This window comes from Balaenoptera musculus, chromosome 1 (assembly GCF_009873245.2).
Source record: "Balaenoptera musculus isolate JJ_BM4_2016_0621 chromosome 1, mBalMus1.pri.v3, whole genome shotgun sequence".
NCBI classification, from domain to species: Eukaryota; Metazoa; Chordata; class Mammalia; order Artiodactyla; family Balaenopteridae; genus Balaenoptera; species Balaenoptera musculus.
The window spans coordinates 102840213-102854711 of NC_045785.1; the positions used below are offsets into that span (position 1 = coordinate 102840213).

The window sequence follows — 14499 nt, forward strand, 5'->3', positions numbered from 1 at the left end:
AAAATAATACTTAAGACTTAACATGGAACCATTCTGGGTACCCAAGAGATAAACAGTCACATTTCAACTCCCGACCAAGCCAGCAGCTGCAAGAAGTTGATAAGGATGCAGCAAACGGGGCTGGGGAGCAGAGGAAAGCACATATTAAAGCCTTTGAAAGGCTTGAGTTTTAAAAAGAAGAAGAAGAAAAGGAAGTACCTCCTTCTGCTTTTTACCTCCATCTAGTTCCTTTTGCACATTCTGTGAATTTTAAAGAATTACAGATGGGTTCTGACTAATCACATGTCGCAGCTATAGCTTTAATCATTCTATCATTCTTCTCAATTTGCAGATGTGGTGAACTCCCCCCCAAACCTCCCAGCATTTGAGTTGTGCAGGGAACAGAGATGGGTGTGCTCTGTGGGCTCACTGCACAGGAATGCACAGCTCCTGCGCTTTCCTCCATCCTGGAAAAGGCTTGCTGAGCATTTCACTGTCAGGACAGTACTACAGAGTTTGAGGAGGATGGTGTGGTCTTGCTGCCAAGACCAAGGAGAACGCTGTCCCAGGTTCCTGCTCTCCTCCTCTATCAGTCTCCTCTCACTGCGTCCTGTCTCCCCACCTCCACCCCACTCCCACCCAAAAGAAAGCTAGATACTGAACTGGCCTGTCAGGCCTCCAGGCCTGTGTGTTGAGTGGTGCACGACGCTGGCCTTGACAGTCAGGGTAGATGTGTGTGTATGTATGTATGTGTGACATACATACATTTTCAGCAGCCGAGAGTAAAGTGTCTCGAGAAAGGGGTGGTTTTTATCACTCGTACAAAGGTGCCACTTGCGCTGGGGGTGGGGCGTGATAATAGAAGCCGCAATTCACAAACCCTGAGTTTAGCAAGCCAAAGTCCGGGGCAGGACTCCAGGCCCCCAGGGCACAGCTCCGTAGACAAGAGTGGCTGATTAGTGAGGAGAAAGAAGGACAGTGGGCTCTAGTCAATGTAAACAGCCATATTTTCAACATAATTTACTACAGGTCTCTGAAGTGTATATAAAACATTTTAGTGCAACATCTTACAAATAGTTTTCCTTTAAAAAAACAAACAAAAACAAATCAACAGCTCTCTACATCATGCATGGGTAGTTTGCCTACCCTACCTCTTTTTTTTTTTCTTCGAAAGCTAACGCAGAGAAACCATTGTTTGAAAAGAATATGAAAACTTGCTACCGAAACACCCTGGGGAAAGAGGGTGTGGTCATATCCATGTCCTGGAACGGGCCTAGCACAGTGTCGTTTTTCATGAATGCAACATCGTAGATGTAGATAAGTCAAGAGAGCATTCGGCAGTTTTCCCCTGCGTGTCTCTCCTGTAGGCAACTTGCAGTGAGGTTTCCCAGCCACTGGAGGCCACCATTATCACTCATCTGACGCCACATTTCCATAGAAATGGCCAAAGAAAGAAGGTCCTGGGGATTTTCATAGAAAGCTGAAAAGCTCACCCTTTGACAGTATCCCCTGGCCCAATAGAAAATGCACAGGAAAAAAAAAAAAAAGTTATTAAAATACTGGCTTCGGTTTCTTTTTTTTCCTTTCAAATCTCCTGCAAGTGCTTCACTTACTTATGTGCAGCACTGGCTTTTCTTTCTTCTGTGAACCAATTCAAACTCAGATCTTCATTATGCGTCCCAGTTCCAGCCAGCCCTCCGGCATCTTTCCTTTCAGACAGAGGGAATGTACATCATCTTCTCGAGTTGGCTCTGTCTATGAATTAAGGGCCAGCAATTTCCCACTGAAAGCCCACACCCTGAAATGAAGAAATGGGGCCAAAGACCGCCTTATTTCCTCAACACTGCGCCTGTTGTGTACCTCTACAGCATTGATGCAGCACAAGAAATGGGGACGAGTACGTGAGGCATCAGTGGGATTCAGGTGGCGGTGCCTACACAGTCTCACAGGAGAGGACTGGTGTATCTGGGAGGGAGAGAAGGCAGCCTATGTAAGCCCCTCAGAAAACGGCTGGGCAGTTGCCTTGCTTCCCCCTTGGCTGTGACACATCAAAGCACCTGCCGAGCACCCAGGCCCCCTGCGCACCCGCAGACGCCAACAAGGATCAGCACCCACGTGGCCTGGAATCCTACAGCCCTCCCCTGGAGTCTGTTCTGTCTCAGAACAGGGTTTCACACTAATCTCTCTGGTTAGACTTAGTTCCAGAATCCCTGGAGGTTTTTTCCAAAGTGGGAACTCCCTTGGGATTCAAGCTGCAAGTTCATAAGGAAGGGAGATGGACCTTTTGGCCAGCAAAATATGAGAAAGCCAGGGCAGACAAACATCTTCATGGAGCGGGCAAAAGGAAACACTTGCAACCGATGCTGCTCCAGAGCCCAGCATCTTGCCCAGCAAGTGTAAAATAACAGGTGACATTGGCCTTCGCCAGGCTTTAAGGGGCATTCAAATAAAAAGCTGCCATGACAGTGAACAACCAAATCACCTAAAGCCACAAACAAGATCTAAGAAAGGGAAAGATAAAAAATCCACAGACAAAGGCATGTGATCACTTTCTGCCGAGATGAGGTAATCCATAAAGATTACAAAGGGCTGCGTCTGGGCCTCACCTGGGCAGATATTCTTATGGCAGTGAAATGCAGGTCAAACGGCGAAGAGGAAAGACATCAGTATCTTTGAGAAAAATCTAACTGGAAGGAAGAAGGAAAACCTAGTCTTCATATCTCCAGGGAGGTAGTTATTCCTCCCTGTTCTACAATGCCTGCCTCTGGAAACCCGCCCCTCACTGCTGGCTGACTGTCCCAATGTTCACGAACCTTAGTCGTCAGCCAGCCCCAGTGCCTCCCGACGGTGTATTGCGGGGGCTGCTGGGCCCTCTGCAGGCTCACTGGCCATCTTCCCTTAAGAGTTTGGCAAAGCACCTGAAAACAGAAGCCCACCTGCTCGCAGTTATCAGTCAGAGACTGCCCTTGCAGAACAGACCAAGCCAACAACCAGCCTTGTTTCCTTCTTTCACTAATCAGTGACTGATCAATCTGAAAGTCAGCAGCTGCTACAAGCAGCCCTCTGCCCACTTTAACTTGCAAAGTGTGTGCCGTCTGGAGCTTCTGACTTGTTCTCCAACAGAGTTTGCTCATGTTTTGGCAAGGTTGGGATGAAGCCTATTGCCTCCCCAACAGATAGGCTAGGCTGGGCGCTATCTACTCCTAGTGGGGTTATGCAGGATTTATCTTGTACATACAGTTCTTTGAAGCAAAATTCAATGCTTTCATCTTGACTACAAAGTGGTTCCAACAACTCCAGCTGAGGGAAAATATAAGATACAAATTGGGCCCACACTACACATAATTTTCAAGTCTCGTTAAGGAAGTAAAAAATGTTTGGGTATATCTTGATCCATGGGTGGCATTTTCAAGTGTGCAAAAATGAAAAAAGTCTTGGAAGAGATTCCTTTGCGCTATAAAGTTCGTCCTTCCTGCTGCCATCAGTTGTATTTAAGAGTAATTTGTCCACAACATTATGGAATCCAAAAAGCGTAAACCAAAGGGATTGAAAAAGCGTCCCTTACAAAGAATAAGAACCCCTGTAACATCTATATCTGAGAATACTATATAAATCAGTGAGTAGACGTGGCACCGGGAGCTACTCACCACATTACCGAAAACAGAAACAAGCAACCTAATTCGGCAGGATGGCGCCACCTGCTCGAAAATAGCTAACCAACCAAGACTGCCACCTAGAGGCAGTCTGCCTCTGGCTGAGCGGCGACTCCGAACACGTCTCAAGTCCGACCGTGTTCTGTGAGAGCACCCCAGAGGTCGGGTGCTGTCCGCTGTCTGATCGCAGAGCAAGAGGCAGTGGGGAGAGCCTCAGCTCCTCTGTGGCTTATGACCGCCAGGGGTCCCCTTAGTCTATGGCTCCTGGGTGGATACTGAGCACAGGGGGCTCCAGGCAAGTGGGGGAGTAGTTGAGGTGTGGTTCCTTGATCCACAACAGGGGCACCCCATTCTTCCCGTCGGAGTTCTTGCTGGAGTTCCGGCTCTTGAAGCGCACCAGCAGGATGGTGATGATAAGGATGCCGAAGATGGGGAAAGGGTAGAAGAAGACGAAGTAGAAGAGCGCGTCGTTGGAGCAGATGATGGACTGCAGGGTGGAACCTGAAAAGGACCGAGAGGGTGACAGGACAATGAGGGCTGAGAACCTGGACTCTCACTCACTCCTGAAGACCCCACCCAACTGCATGGATGCAACTTGGCAGCACTCCTGCATCCACCCTGTCTTTTCCCTCCTGCCACTACTGGAGGGCAGACTACCCTGGTATTCTTGTTTTCACAACCACCATCTCTTCCAACACAGCTGGAAGTTCAAACAAAGCCATGCCTCCATTTCCCACTATGAGTCAGTTGTATTGCTTGGAAAGCCACACAAAAAAAGTGTAATTTATTGATTGTGAACTCAGCTGTATCTGGAGTGGTGAAGACGCTGACTCCACGTCAGCCTGAACCTCCTTCCTGGTTGTATTTTACATGTCCCTTTGCACTTACTTCTGCTGCCAATGTCCTTTGGAACAGAACACATTCTCTACCCACCAGCTTCTGAGAGCAGTTTTACCAGAAATGATGCTCATTTGATTAATGTTATCAAACAGTCATTATGGACCACTTAAAAATGTCTGCAGTGTATCTGTGGCTGCACAGAACACAGTGTTAGTTATTCCTGGATACAGAGGAGAATGAAACCTCACACCCCTGACCTCATCAAGGACTGCTGCTCTGTGACAGGAGCCTGGGCTCTGGGAGGCTGCATTTTCTCTGTAAAATAAGGCTGCTGGATGATCTCTATGTTCTGTGAAGTTATACTAAGTTTGAACAGCCACAGTGGGCAGAAAAAATGTGGTCTAAACACCCTCGCTTGTACTTTTGGACAGTGGGTTATTCAGCAGATCATTAGGGGGTCTAAGTACGATTTAGGGTTTTTTTGTGGGTTTTTTTCGGCTTTCCTTTCTACTGCATAGCTGTTGCTCATCAGTATTACTAAGAAAATTTAACGCACACTTACACTTATTAGATTTCCAAGGTCTGTGAGATTGGTGATATCAAACACTTTTGACCAACGAAACCTCAACTTCCTAAGCTTCTATTTAATAAACAGGAGGTTATCAAAGAAAAGAAAAAGCTGACAAAACTCAAAATGATCTGATAAAATGTTGTGATGAGAAGTTGAAATTTCTAGCCAATTTTTAATTTCTGTATCATAGGCTAATTCTACTATAACAAACACCATTTTCAGTCTGATAAATTCCACATTTTGACAGAAGGTCAACCAAAAGAGCTCCTCGTTAGAACTAATAATTCAGGTCAGCAAGTATTTCCTCCAGTCTCTGTTCATGAGTCCCTCGGTATGATAAAAACACTGGGTTCTGGATCATTCTGTAGCAATAGCTGCTGGCTAACAGAGCTGCTGCTAAGCTCTTTCCAGATGCTCTATAACATCATTGCCCTTCTAGGCTGGTCTTCCCAACTAACCATGCAAAATCCACCTAATCCTCCAAGTTACCCTCCAAAATAAAAATGACTCAGGAACTTGAGAAAAAGGGAGAATGGCAGTGAGGTACTCAGACTTCATTTTATTTTTTCTTCCTCTCCTGTTGCTGATTTGCTAAAAGGAGACTAAGCTGGACATTCTAACGAGTAACAAGGTAACATCTAACAATACACTTGTATAATGAAATCCAACTAAAATTGAATCTGGTGGAGCATCAAGCTTATTATAAAGATTATCACTTCAATTATCACTTTAATTCCTCTCTCTATTTTTCCCAAGGGCAATCAAGGGTCAGTTATATGAACTGGTTTGTCAAATCCTAAATGCCCACAACAGGCAAGAAAACGGCTTAGCAGTCCACCATCAAGCTCTGATTTTATCTTCCGGACAGCTGGAATCAACTGGAGTGACATCCTCCCCCTGAAAACTGGAAAAACTCACTTGTGTCCAGAACCCGGATGCCGATGGGGGCCGACTCCTCCTCTGTCAGCCGGTACCATTCCTTCTGAGGGCTGGGCAGCCACTCCTCCACACGGCAGGAGTAGTTGCCCGTGTCCTGGGGGCTGGCCTGCAGCACTGTGAGCCGGTAGAGTAGCGGGGAGAGCCTCTGGAAGCGAAGCCTGCCCTCCCAGGGGCTGCCCTCTGGGCCAAAGACAGCGTCTGGGCCCACGCTCAGCAGGGCTGTCCGCTCTGTGGGGTCCTCTTCCTCCTCTTCTTCCCCCCCCTCCTCCTCCTCCTCCTCCTCCTCCCCATCTTCCAGGCCAGGGCTGCCCCTTTTCCCTCCAGCTTTAGTCCTCAGGGAGTACCAGGCCACAGCGAAGCGGGAGTCCTGGCTGGAGCGAGACACGATGCTACAGTCCAGCTGGAAAGCTGCCTTCTCAGACACCGTGGCATTGGGGACCACCGTGTCCACCTGCAGGGCGGCATCTGGGGGGAGACAAGGCTGTTTTAATTTCTGTTCAAAACAACCTAAATGTCCACCACTAAATATGTTCTAGTAATATACAAGAGGATTCTATGTATCTATTGAAAGGAACAAGGGGGCGCTGTGTGCAGAGAGGTGGAAGGAGATTCAAGAAAAACTGTTAGAGTACAGCACACGGTGCACTCTATGCATCATCGAGTGGAAGAAAATAGAAAATAAGTTTTATACTAACATAAGAATCTGTTTAGGGGCTTCCCTGGTGGCACAGTGGTTAAGAATCCGCCTGCCAATGCAGGGGACACGGGTTCGAGCCCTGGTCCGGGACGATCCAACATGCCACGGGAGCAACTAAGCCCATGCGCCACAACTACTGAGCCTGTGCTCTAGAGCCTGTGAGCCACAACTACTGAGCCCACCACCGCATCTACTGAAGCCCGTGTGCCTAGAGCCCGTGCTCCACAACAAGAGAAGCCACCGCAAGGAGAAGCCCGCGCACCGCAACGAAGAGTAGCCCCCGCTCGCCACAACTAGAGAAAGCCCGTGTGCAGCAACGAAGACCCAATGCAGCCAAAAAAAATAAAATAAATAATAAAAAAAAAGAAAAAAAAAAGGAATCTGTTTATATTTGCATGGAATATCTGTGGAAGAATGCACAAGGAGCCGGTAACATGGATGCTTATAGGGGTCCAGGGAGGGAGGGACACTTATTTTCACTGTAACCCCTTGTAGTGGTTGAATAGTGTCCCCCCAAATTCATGTCTACCTGGACCCTCCGAATTTCCTTAACTGGAAACAGGGTCTTTGCAGATGTAATTAGTTAAGATGCACTCATATACTGATTTGGGGCAGGCCTAAATATAGGAAGAGGAGAGGACACAGAGAGACACACAGAGAGAAGGACACGGGAAGGCAGAGGCAGAGACTGGAGTGATGCAGCCACAAGCCAGGGAACACGGGGCCGTGAGAAGCTGGAACAGGCAAGGAAGGACCCCTCCCTAGAGCCTTCGGGGGAGCAGGGCCCTGATGACACCTCGATTTCACACTTCTAGCCTCCAGAACTGAGAGAGAATGGATTTCTGTTGTTTGAAGCTACAATGCTTGTGCTAATCTGTTATGGCAGCCCTTGGAAATGAATTCACCCCATCAGCAGCTTTTGAATTTAAACCGGGTGCATGTAGATTATTGCCTACACCACAGGGAACCAACCCAAGGAGGTAATAATTCTCAAAGGATTGAAGCTAAACAACAGACAGTAAACCTGAAAGGGCCCCTCACCCTGAGTATGGACCCCCAGGAGGATAACACAGACAGTGTCCTGACAGAGGTGGGAGATGCAGACTAGCCACGGAGAGACACCTGAGCAGGTAAATCACATCCCACAGACACCACCAGACAGCTGTATCTGTTTCTTTCTTTTGCGGGTTTTGGCTCACTGGGGTAGGTTCTAAACAAGTAATTCACTCCCTACCTCCTAAAAGGCCTCCCTTTGGCTCTGTTTATGAAATGCTCATGAAAGATGCCAATGTGGCATCAACGAAAGTAGAGAGACCAAATCGGATTCTACTTGGATGACAACCAAATAGGAGCATTTCCCAAGTACTGTCCTGGGCTTTCAATGAAGTGGCTGAATCGGCGTGCCAGTGAACACAAAGCTGGTTACCACTGCTTCCGTGGGGCTCTGACAAGCCCCTCCCCACCCCCCTCAGCACATCTGGAACCTTGTGTGCACCGCTGGACACAAAAGCTTAGGAACCAGCTATAGGTGGCAGGCACGGTGCCATCAGCTCAGCTATCACCGGGGCTGGGGAGAGACGCTGGAGGGCGGAAAGCGGCAGGACAGGAAATCAGTTCACAGGCGACTCAAACTCCCTCACTCATCGCCTTATCCCTCCAGGGAGCAAGGCTGACATGCCAACAGAGAGAGACGCTGTGCAGTGAGGCAATGGACCCATCATGGCAAGGTGGTCAGGGACCGTGGGACATTCAGTTCCCTAGAAGGGCCTCTTCCCATCTACTCTCTCTTTGCTGTCTTCTCATCTAAAGCTCACAATTTTTCGGGGCCCCTTCAAGTGCCTCGTCTCTGTTAATGACTCAAGTTATTGGTTTCCCATGTCTGTCCCCTTCTAGAAGAGGCCAAAGTATCTCCCTGGTCAGCCTTTGACACTCTTTCCTTCCTTTTCCATGTGTAAGCTACAAGAAAAAAGTTCGTCCCTGCCCCTCCCCGAGGTCATGCTGATGCTCCCATGCTGTGACCTTGACCAGTGACTCTGGGCTGTGGGTGAGGAACGTGGTTCTCTCTCTTCCCCAGTGAGCCAAACACAACTACTAATCTACTCAGCTACAATATCACCCAGGGTAGTCCTTCAGTTTGTATATTTCATACTATGGTCGCCCCTAAGCAATGCAAGGCAATTCTTAACCCAACTTTTAGAGCTCTTTTATTTCAAGTCTTCTCTATGTTCAACTTATATCTCAGAAAAAAAGCTTTGAGGTACATCTACATAACGAATGTTATGCAACCAGTAAAAATGGTGGTCATGAAATGCTTTCAATGACATGGGGAAAGGCTCACAAAAGAATGCTGAGTGGGGAAAAAAAAAAATCACATAAAACAATAAGATCCTGACTTCGTTGAGAGAGAGAGAGAGGGAGAGGGAGAGAGACAGAGGGAATATGAAGATATGTAGGTAGTGAGATTACACATAACTTTTTGGTTTTTTTGGTTGTAGGGCATGCGGGATCTCAGTTCCTCGACCAGGGATTGAACCTGTGCCCCCTGCGTTGGAAGTGCGGAGTCTTAACCACTGGACCACCAGGGAAGTCCCCACAGATAAATTTTCTTTTCAAACCTATATTTTTCTGTTTTCCAAATGCTTTGTTATTAGCATGATCACCTTATATAATCAGGGAAGAAAGGAAGGAAGGAAGGAGGGAGGGAGGGAGGAAGGCAGGCTACTCAACTGACTGCACACAAGGCAGACTCAGGGCTGCAGATTTAGGGGTCACATTGTGAGCACACAGTGTGCCGGGAGGGAAATTTGGGCGACCACCCAGTCTGCTCAAAGTGCTGGCTGTGCAACATTTCTCTTCAGGCTTCAGTTCCCTCGACAGTAAAACCGACCACTTGGGGTTGTTTTGAAGACTGAACGTAAACAGCCTCACTGGGGCTGGGACGCAGCTGGCTGCCTCCTCCCACGCTGCCTGGGGCCTCAGTGTGCGGATCTCTGAAATGGGTGGGAGGTGGAGGGGCAGAGTGTTCCGCTGCCGTACTTACCATTTACCTTTGGGAAAAGACACGCAGCAGCTTCTAAGCAAGGGGGACGGGGGAAGAAAGCTCATGGGAAATATGAGTGACTCAGAGTAGAGGCAATTTCCCCTCCAGCTTAGGCAAGACACGGAGGAGAGAGATAATGTCCCTCTCCTGTAACAAAGGCTGTATGCACTCCCCGAAGTGTGTTCCATGATGTGTGGGGCGGGCATAACCGTGAAGCTCCAGGATTCCACCAACAAAAAGAGCTGCTCTACTTAGATGTGAAAACATTATGAACGCTTCCAACAGTGCTCACGACCACAAACAGAACCCTGGATGCTCAGAACACAAGACAAAGCATTCCCCTGCATGGAGGTCACAGTGCATTTCCACTCCATGTCCTTCAGGGGATCACTGACTTTCTGCTCTGATATGAATGAATGATGATGTGATGTTTCGCAGGACACAGGAACCCTGCAAATCTCTGCTTTAATTATGTGTTTGAATGTGGAACAATAATTCTACCCAGTAATTACATGCATTTGGGTACTTTAGAAGCAACAATAAAGAAAAGCACAAGGCCACAGAGAACAGTCATTAGTACCAATAAAATTATTAGGAAGTGAGAGTATAAAGGCTGCAGCTACTTCATTTTCCATTTAAATCATATGAATCAATTCTTTTCCACTGAAAATCCACAAGCTGAATTTTCTGAACCGCATGGCTACTGTTGCAAGATTTTTGCCACTTGTCTGAATCTGAATGTATCCTTTAAAAAGAAAATATTCTAGGCTCTGGAATAAATAATTGACAAATGCTATTCTAGTTAAGAAACAGAATCACCTTAGGCCAAAGCCAGATGTGCAATTTTCCATTTACTAGGGGAAAAAAAATCTCAGACAACTGTGAATGCAAATGTACAATGTAAATGCTCATATATTTAACTGTAAGTAACTAATTAATTGCGTTAATTTAATTAACAATTAGTTCACTTTAAAATTAACTAATTTTATGCAGTGCATAAAATATCCCACTTAGAGGGGAACCACCAAAGAGAGCGGAGGCCTGGGGGCATTAACCCTCACCTGGTCGCATGACTCGAACAGCCGTCTGGCCAGCGGTGTCCTCTGCCCGTCTGTACCACGTGCCGCCAGGGCTGGGCAGCCACTCCTCGACGCGGCAGCTGTAGGTTCCGCTGTCCTGCACCGCCACGTTCTGGATGAAGAGCCGGTACACGCCCGGGGAAGGGCTCTCCAAGTGCAGCCGGCCCTTCAGGTTGTTCTTGGCTGCCTGCTCTCCGTAGTGGAAGGTGGCGTCGCGACTCAGGCGGGCCAAGGTCTCCCGCTCCGGGTGGTTGGGCTTCCACACGAACCACTCCACCAGCAGCTGCGAGGCCGCGCTCGTGCGGTTCAGGACCACACACTCCAGCTGCACCTGCCGCATCTCCAGAACCGACAGGTTGCCCTGCGCCTGGCTGAGCTTCAGGCGGCTGTCTGCAAAGGCGAGGAAAGAGATGTTGCCAACAAGAAAACAACGAGCCACTTGCACGCACCCCTTCCCGGCGGACGTGAGCAGGTGCCTTCCAAACGCAGGAGGACAGCAGCACGCTCAATCAGCAGAAGCACTGCTCAGTCCCACACCCTGAACCTTCTGAGTTCTTGATCACGGGTCTGAGTGCCTGAGTTTCATGGAGTTCAATGTTACGGTAACAGCTGCCCCCTAATTTATAACTCTCATCGGTTCAGATGCTTAGGAGAGGACGAGCGTGCACGGTAGATGACTCCACGTCCAAGGGACAGCAGACCACAAAGAGTATGGCCAAGGGGAGGGGGTGGCTGGGAAGGGACAGCAAAGGGCATGGTGAGAACCCTGCTGGGAGAGCAAATTTTTAAAACTGACTACATGATGTCTAGAATGTGCTGGGCTGTCTGCCTCAAAAGAACTGCAGGGGAAAGCCACGTTAATACGTTCACTAGCTGGCCCTAAGAATTGCGGTTCTTGCTTTCTTTACCAAAAAAAACCCCACACGGGTTCCCTCTCAAGGTGGAAACAGAACTGAACTGACATCAGTAAAGAAAAGACGGATACTGATTGTTGTTTGAAACCTCAGCCAATCAGATTCTCCTCCACAGAAAAAGTGTCATTAAACGCGGTACGCTCTGATCACATACAATTTCATAAAGGGCCCAAAAGCCTCTTTGGACCAGAGGGGTTAAAAAGCTATGAAACTGTAAATGCACAGAAGCCCCTGGGAAGGACACCTCCTGAGTGATATCTGAGGAGGGGGAGGTACTTTCACTTTTCACTTTTCCACTTTAATACTGTCAGAATGTTTTATAATGCACATTTATTTCACCTTTGTAATGAAAGGTCAAAAAATTAAAAAACAACAGAGAATGTATTTCAAATAACCAGTCTCCGAAAATACATACTTGGGAAGATATTAACTCTGCTTGTCTCTGCGTTGAAAGATTATTTTCTCCTTTGTGCTTTTTTAGTATTTTCCAAAAGCTCTATAAATGTATGCTTTCTTATTAATAAAAAAGGGGAGGGCTTCCCTGGTGGCGCAGTGGTTGAGAGTCTGCCTGCCAATGCAGGGGACACGGGTTCGAGCCCTGGTCTGGGAAGATCCCACATGCCACGGAGCAACTGGGCCCGTGAGCCACAATTACTGAGCCTGCGCGTCTGGAGCCTGTGCTCCGCAACAAGAGAGGCCGCGATGGTGAGAGGCCCGCGCACCACGATGAAGAGTGGTCCCCACTCGCCGCAACTAGAGAAAGCCCTCGCACAGAAACGAAGACTCAACACAGTCATAAATAAATAAATAAATAAATAAAAGACCGTGAATTTCTAAAAAAAAAGGGGGGAAAAAAAAGGGGGGGGTGGGGACTAGACGAAGCGGGGCGAGGGGGAGAAAAACACACAAATTAAAAATCTCAACGGAAAAGGGGGAATGTGTTGTTTTAATCTGTGTCCTGTGAGTTTTCTGTTTATAGTGTTAATGTTCCCCATAAGCAGAGATTTCACTGTGTTTTGACAAGAAGCCTTACAGCCCTAGTGCACTGCCCCAGTTAGCTTGCTGTGAGTCTGTCATCTCCAATGGGGAAATTCCCTTGATAAATTTAGGACCTACCAAGAACCTCTTAGTTTCAGCACAAATGAGAAAAGGGAAAGGCAGAATGATGACTAAGAGGAAACGCGGTGGGGGAGGGGTGACCATGACCTCCCAATGGGGAAAGCGGTCAGAACTGAGAAAAGACAGGAAGAACAGAAACCTGAAAGAACATCTGTGGGCCTAATGGCAACCTTCAGTTCTCAAAAGCCCCAGGGACTGGCCTGAAGGCAGGACATAGGTCACTGGAAATACCAACAGGAATCACTTAGACCAGAGCTTCCTATTTTATGCACCAGAAGGGTCTGCATGAAATGTCACCGTGGGCAGACCTGAATCCCTGGATTGAGAATCCCCGGATTGGGGCAGCGTGAGAAATATAATATCCTGAGGAAAGGAGGGGACGAGCCCCATGGCGTTCAGCAAGGGCCAGGCCACACCTGGACTTCTGCATCTGGTTCCATTTGCTCACAGAACTTTTTTTTTTTTGGCCATGCCGCGCCATGCGGGATCTTAGTACCCCGACCAGGGATCGAACCCACACCCCCTACAGTGGAAGCACGGAGTCTTAATCACTAGACCACCAGGGAAGTCCCGGAATAAACTTTTATTGAGGCCTCCTGGGAGACAAGCCGTGAGGATAGCATGGTAAAGAGAACAAGATCTGTGCTCACTCATGCGGCTACCCATCTAGTGAATTTGAATATATTAAGAGTGAACAAGTGATAGTGTTCACTACAGTGAACATAATAACCAATGATAAATGAATTTCCATGAGTATAAAATCTGAACAGGTAGTTCATAATTACTCATATATGAATAGGTATGCCAGGTGGTGACATGTGCTATGAAGGGGCTGGGGAAAGGGGATACAGAGTGACTAGGGTGTCATTTTAGTTAAAATGAGCTAGGAATGCCTCTCTGAGGAAGAACAAGATAGATGGACATCTATGGTCAACACGTTCCAGGTTACGAGAACAGCAAGTACAAAGGCCCTGGGGTGTCAAGGAAAGCAACCATTCATTCCTTATTCAACCAGTATTTATTAAGGGTGTCATGTCAGCGGCTGGAGATACAAAGACACAGCAGCTGTCCTCAACATGCTTACGGTATAGTGGAGAAGAAATGAAAATAATTATGACATTATGTGTTTTATACGGAACCCCTGGTGATATAGGAGAAATCAGGCAAGGCTTCCTGGAGGTGGTGCTGAGTAAAGTCTTAGGAATGGGGTGAAGACAGGGGAGAAGCTGCAGGAGGGGTGCATTCCAGGAGGAGAGGGTAGCATAAGCAAAGGCATGGAGATGGGACTCAGGGTGGCAACACAGCATCCCACAGCCCATCAGGCACCAGAGGTAGGGATAACAACTAACTACAGGGCACGTAGGAATGAGGGATGGAGAGGGAGCTTAGGGCCACACTATGTGAGAAGTTCAAAGAACTAGAGTTTTTCAACAAGGAGAAAGGGCTCCCTTCACATGGTGGAAAGGATATGACTCAGACTAATCTTGGGTTGTTCTCGGGCAGACCTAAAACCTGAGAGGGAAATTACAGGGAGGAGGAACTTTTCAACAACCAGGGCTGCCCAAAAGTGGAACTGAGGGCTGTGGAGGCAGTCAGCTCTCCCTCCTGGGAAGTGCTCCGGCAGAAGTCAGACGCCATCTGCCAGGGAGCAGGATATAAACGGAATAA

General features: G+C 47.8%; 1 protein-coding gene across 11 annotated transcripts in view; it reads right to left on the minus strand.

Moving 5' to 3' along the window:
• Window positions 1-308: 308 nt before the first annotated feature.
• The window catches only part of IGSF3 (immunoglobulin superfamily member 3), a 101308-nt gene continuing 87117 nt past the window's right edge, over window positions 309-14499 (minus strand). For 4 of the 11 annotated variants that reach the window (XM_036847397.1, XM_036847414.1, XM_036847423.1 and 1 more), the window contains 4 exons: window positions 10781-11188; window positions 5962-6447; window positions 3909-4133; window positions 312-1730 (listed from right to left, as the gene is read on the minus strand). In XM_036847397.1, the coding sequence (XP_036703292.1) occupies window positions 1639-1730; window positions 3909-4133; window positions 5962-6447; window positions 10781-11188 (1211 nt within the window). In that variant the 3' untranslated portion in view covers window positions 312-1638. Of the gene's footprint in view, window positions 4134-5961; window positions 6448-10780; window positions 11189-14499 lie in introns of all 11 variants that reach the window. The other 7 variants (XM_036847437.1, XM_036847482.1, XM_036847406.1 and 4 more) reach the window with 6 other exon arrangements.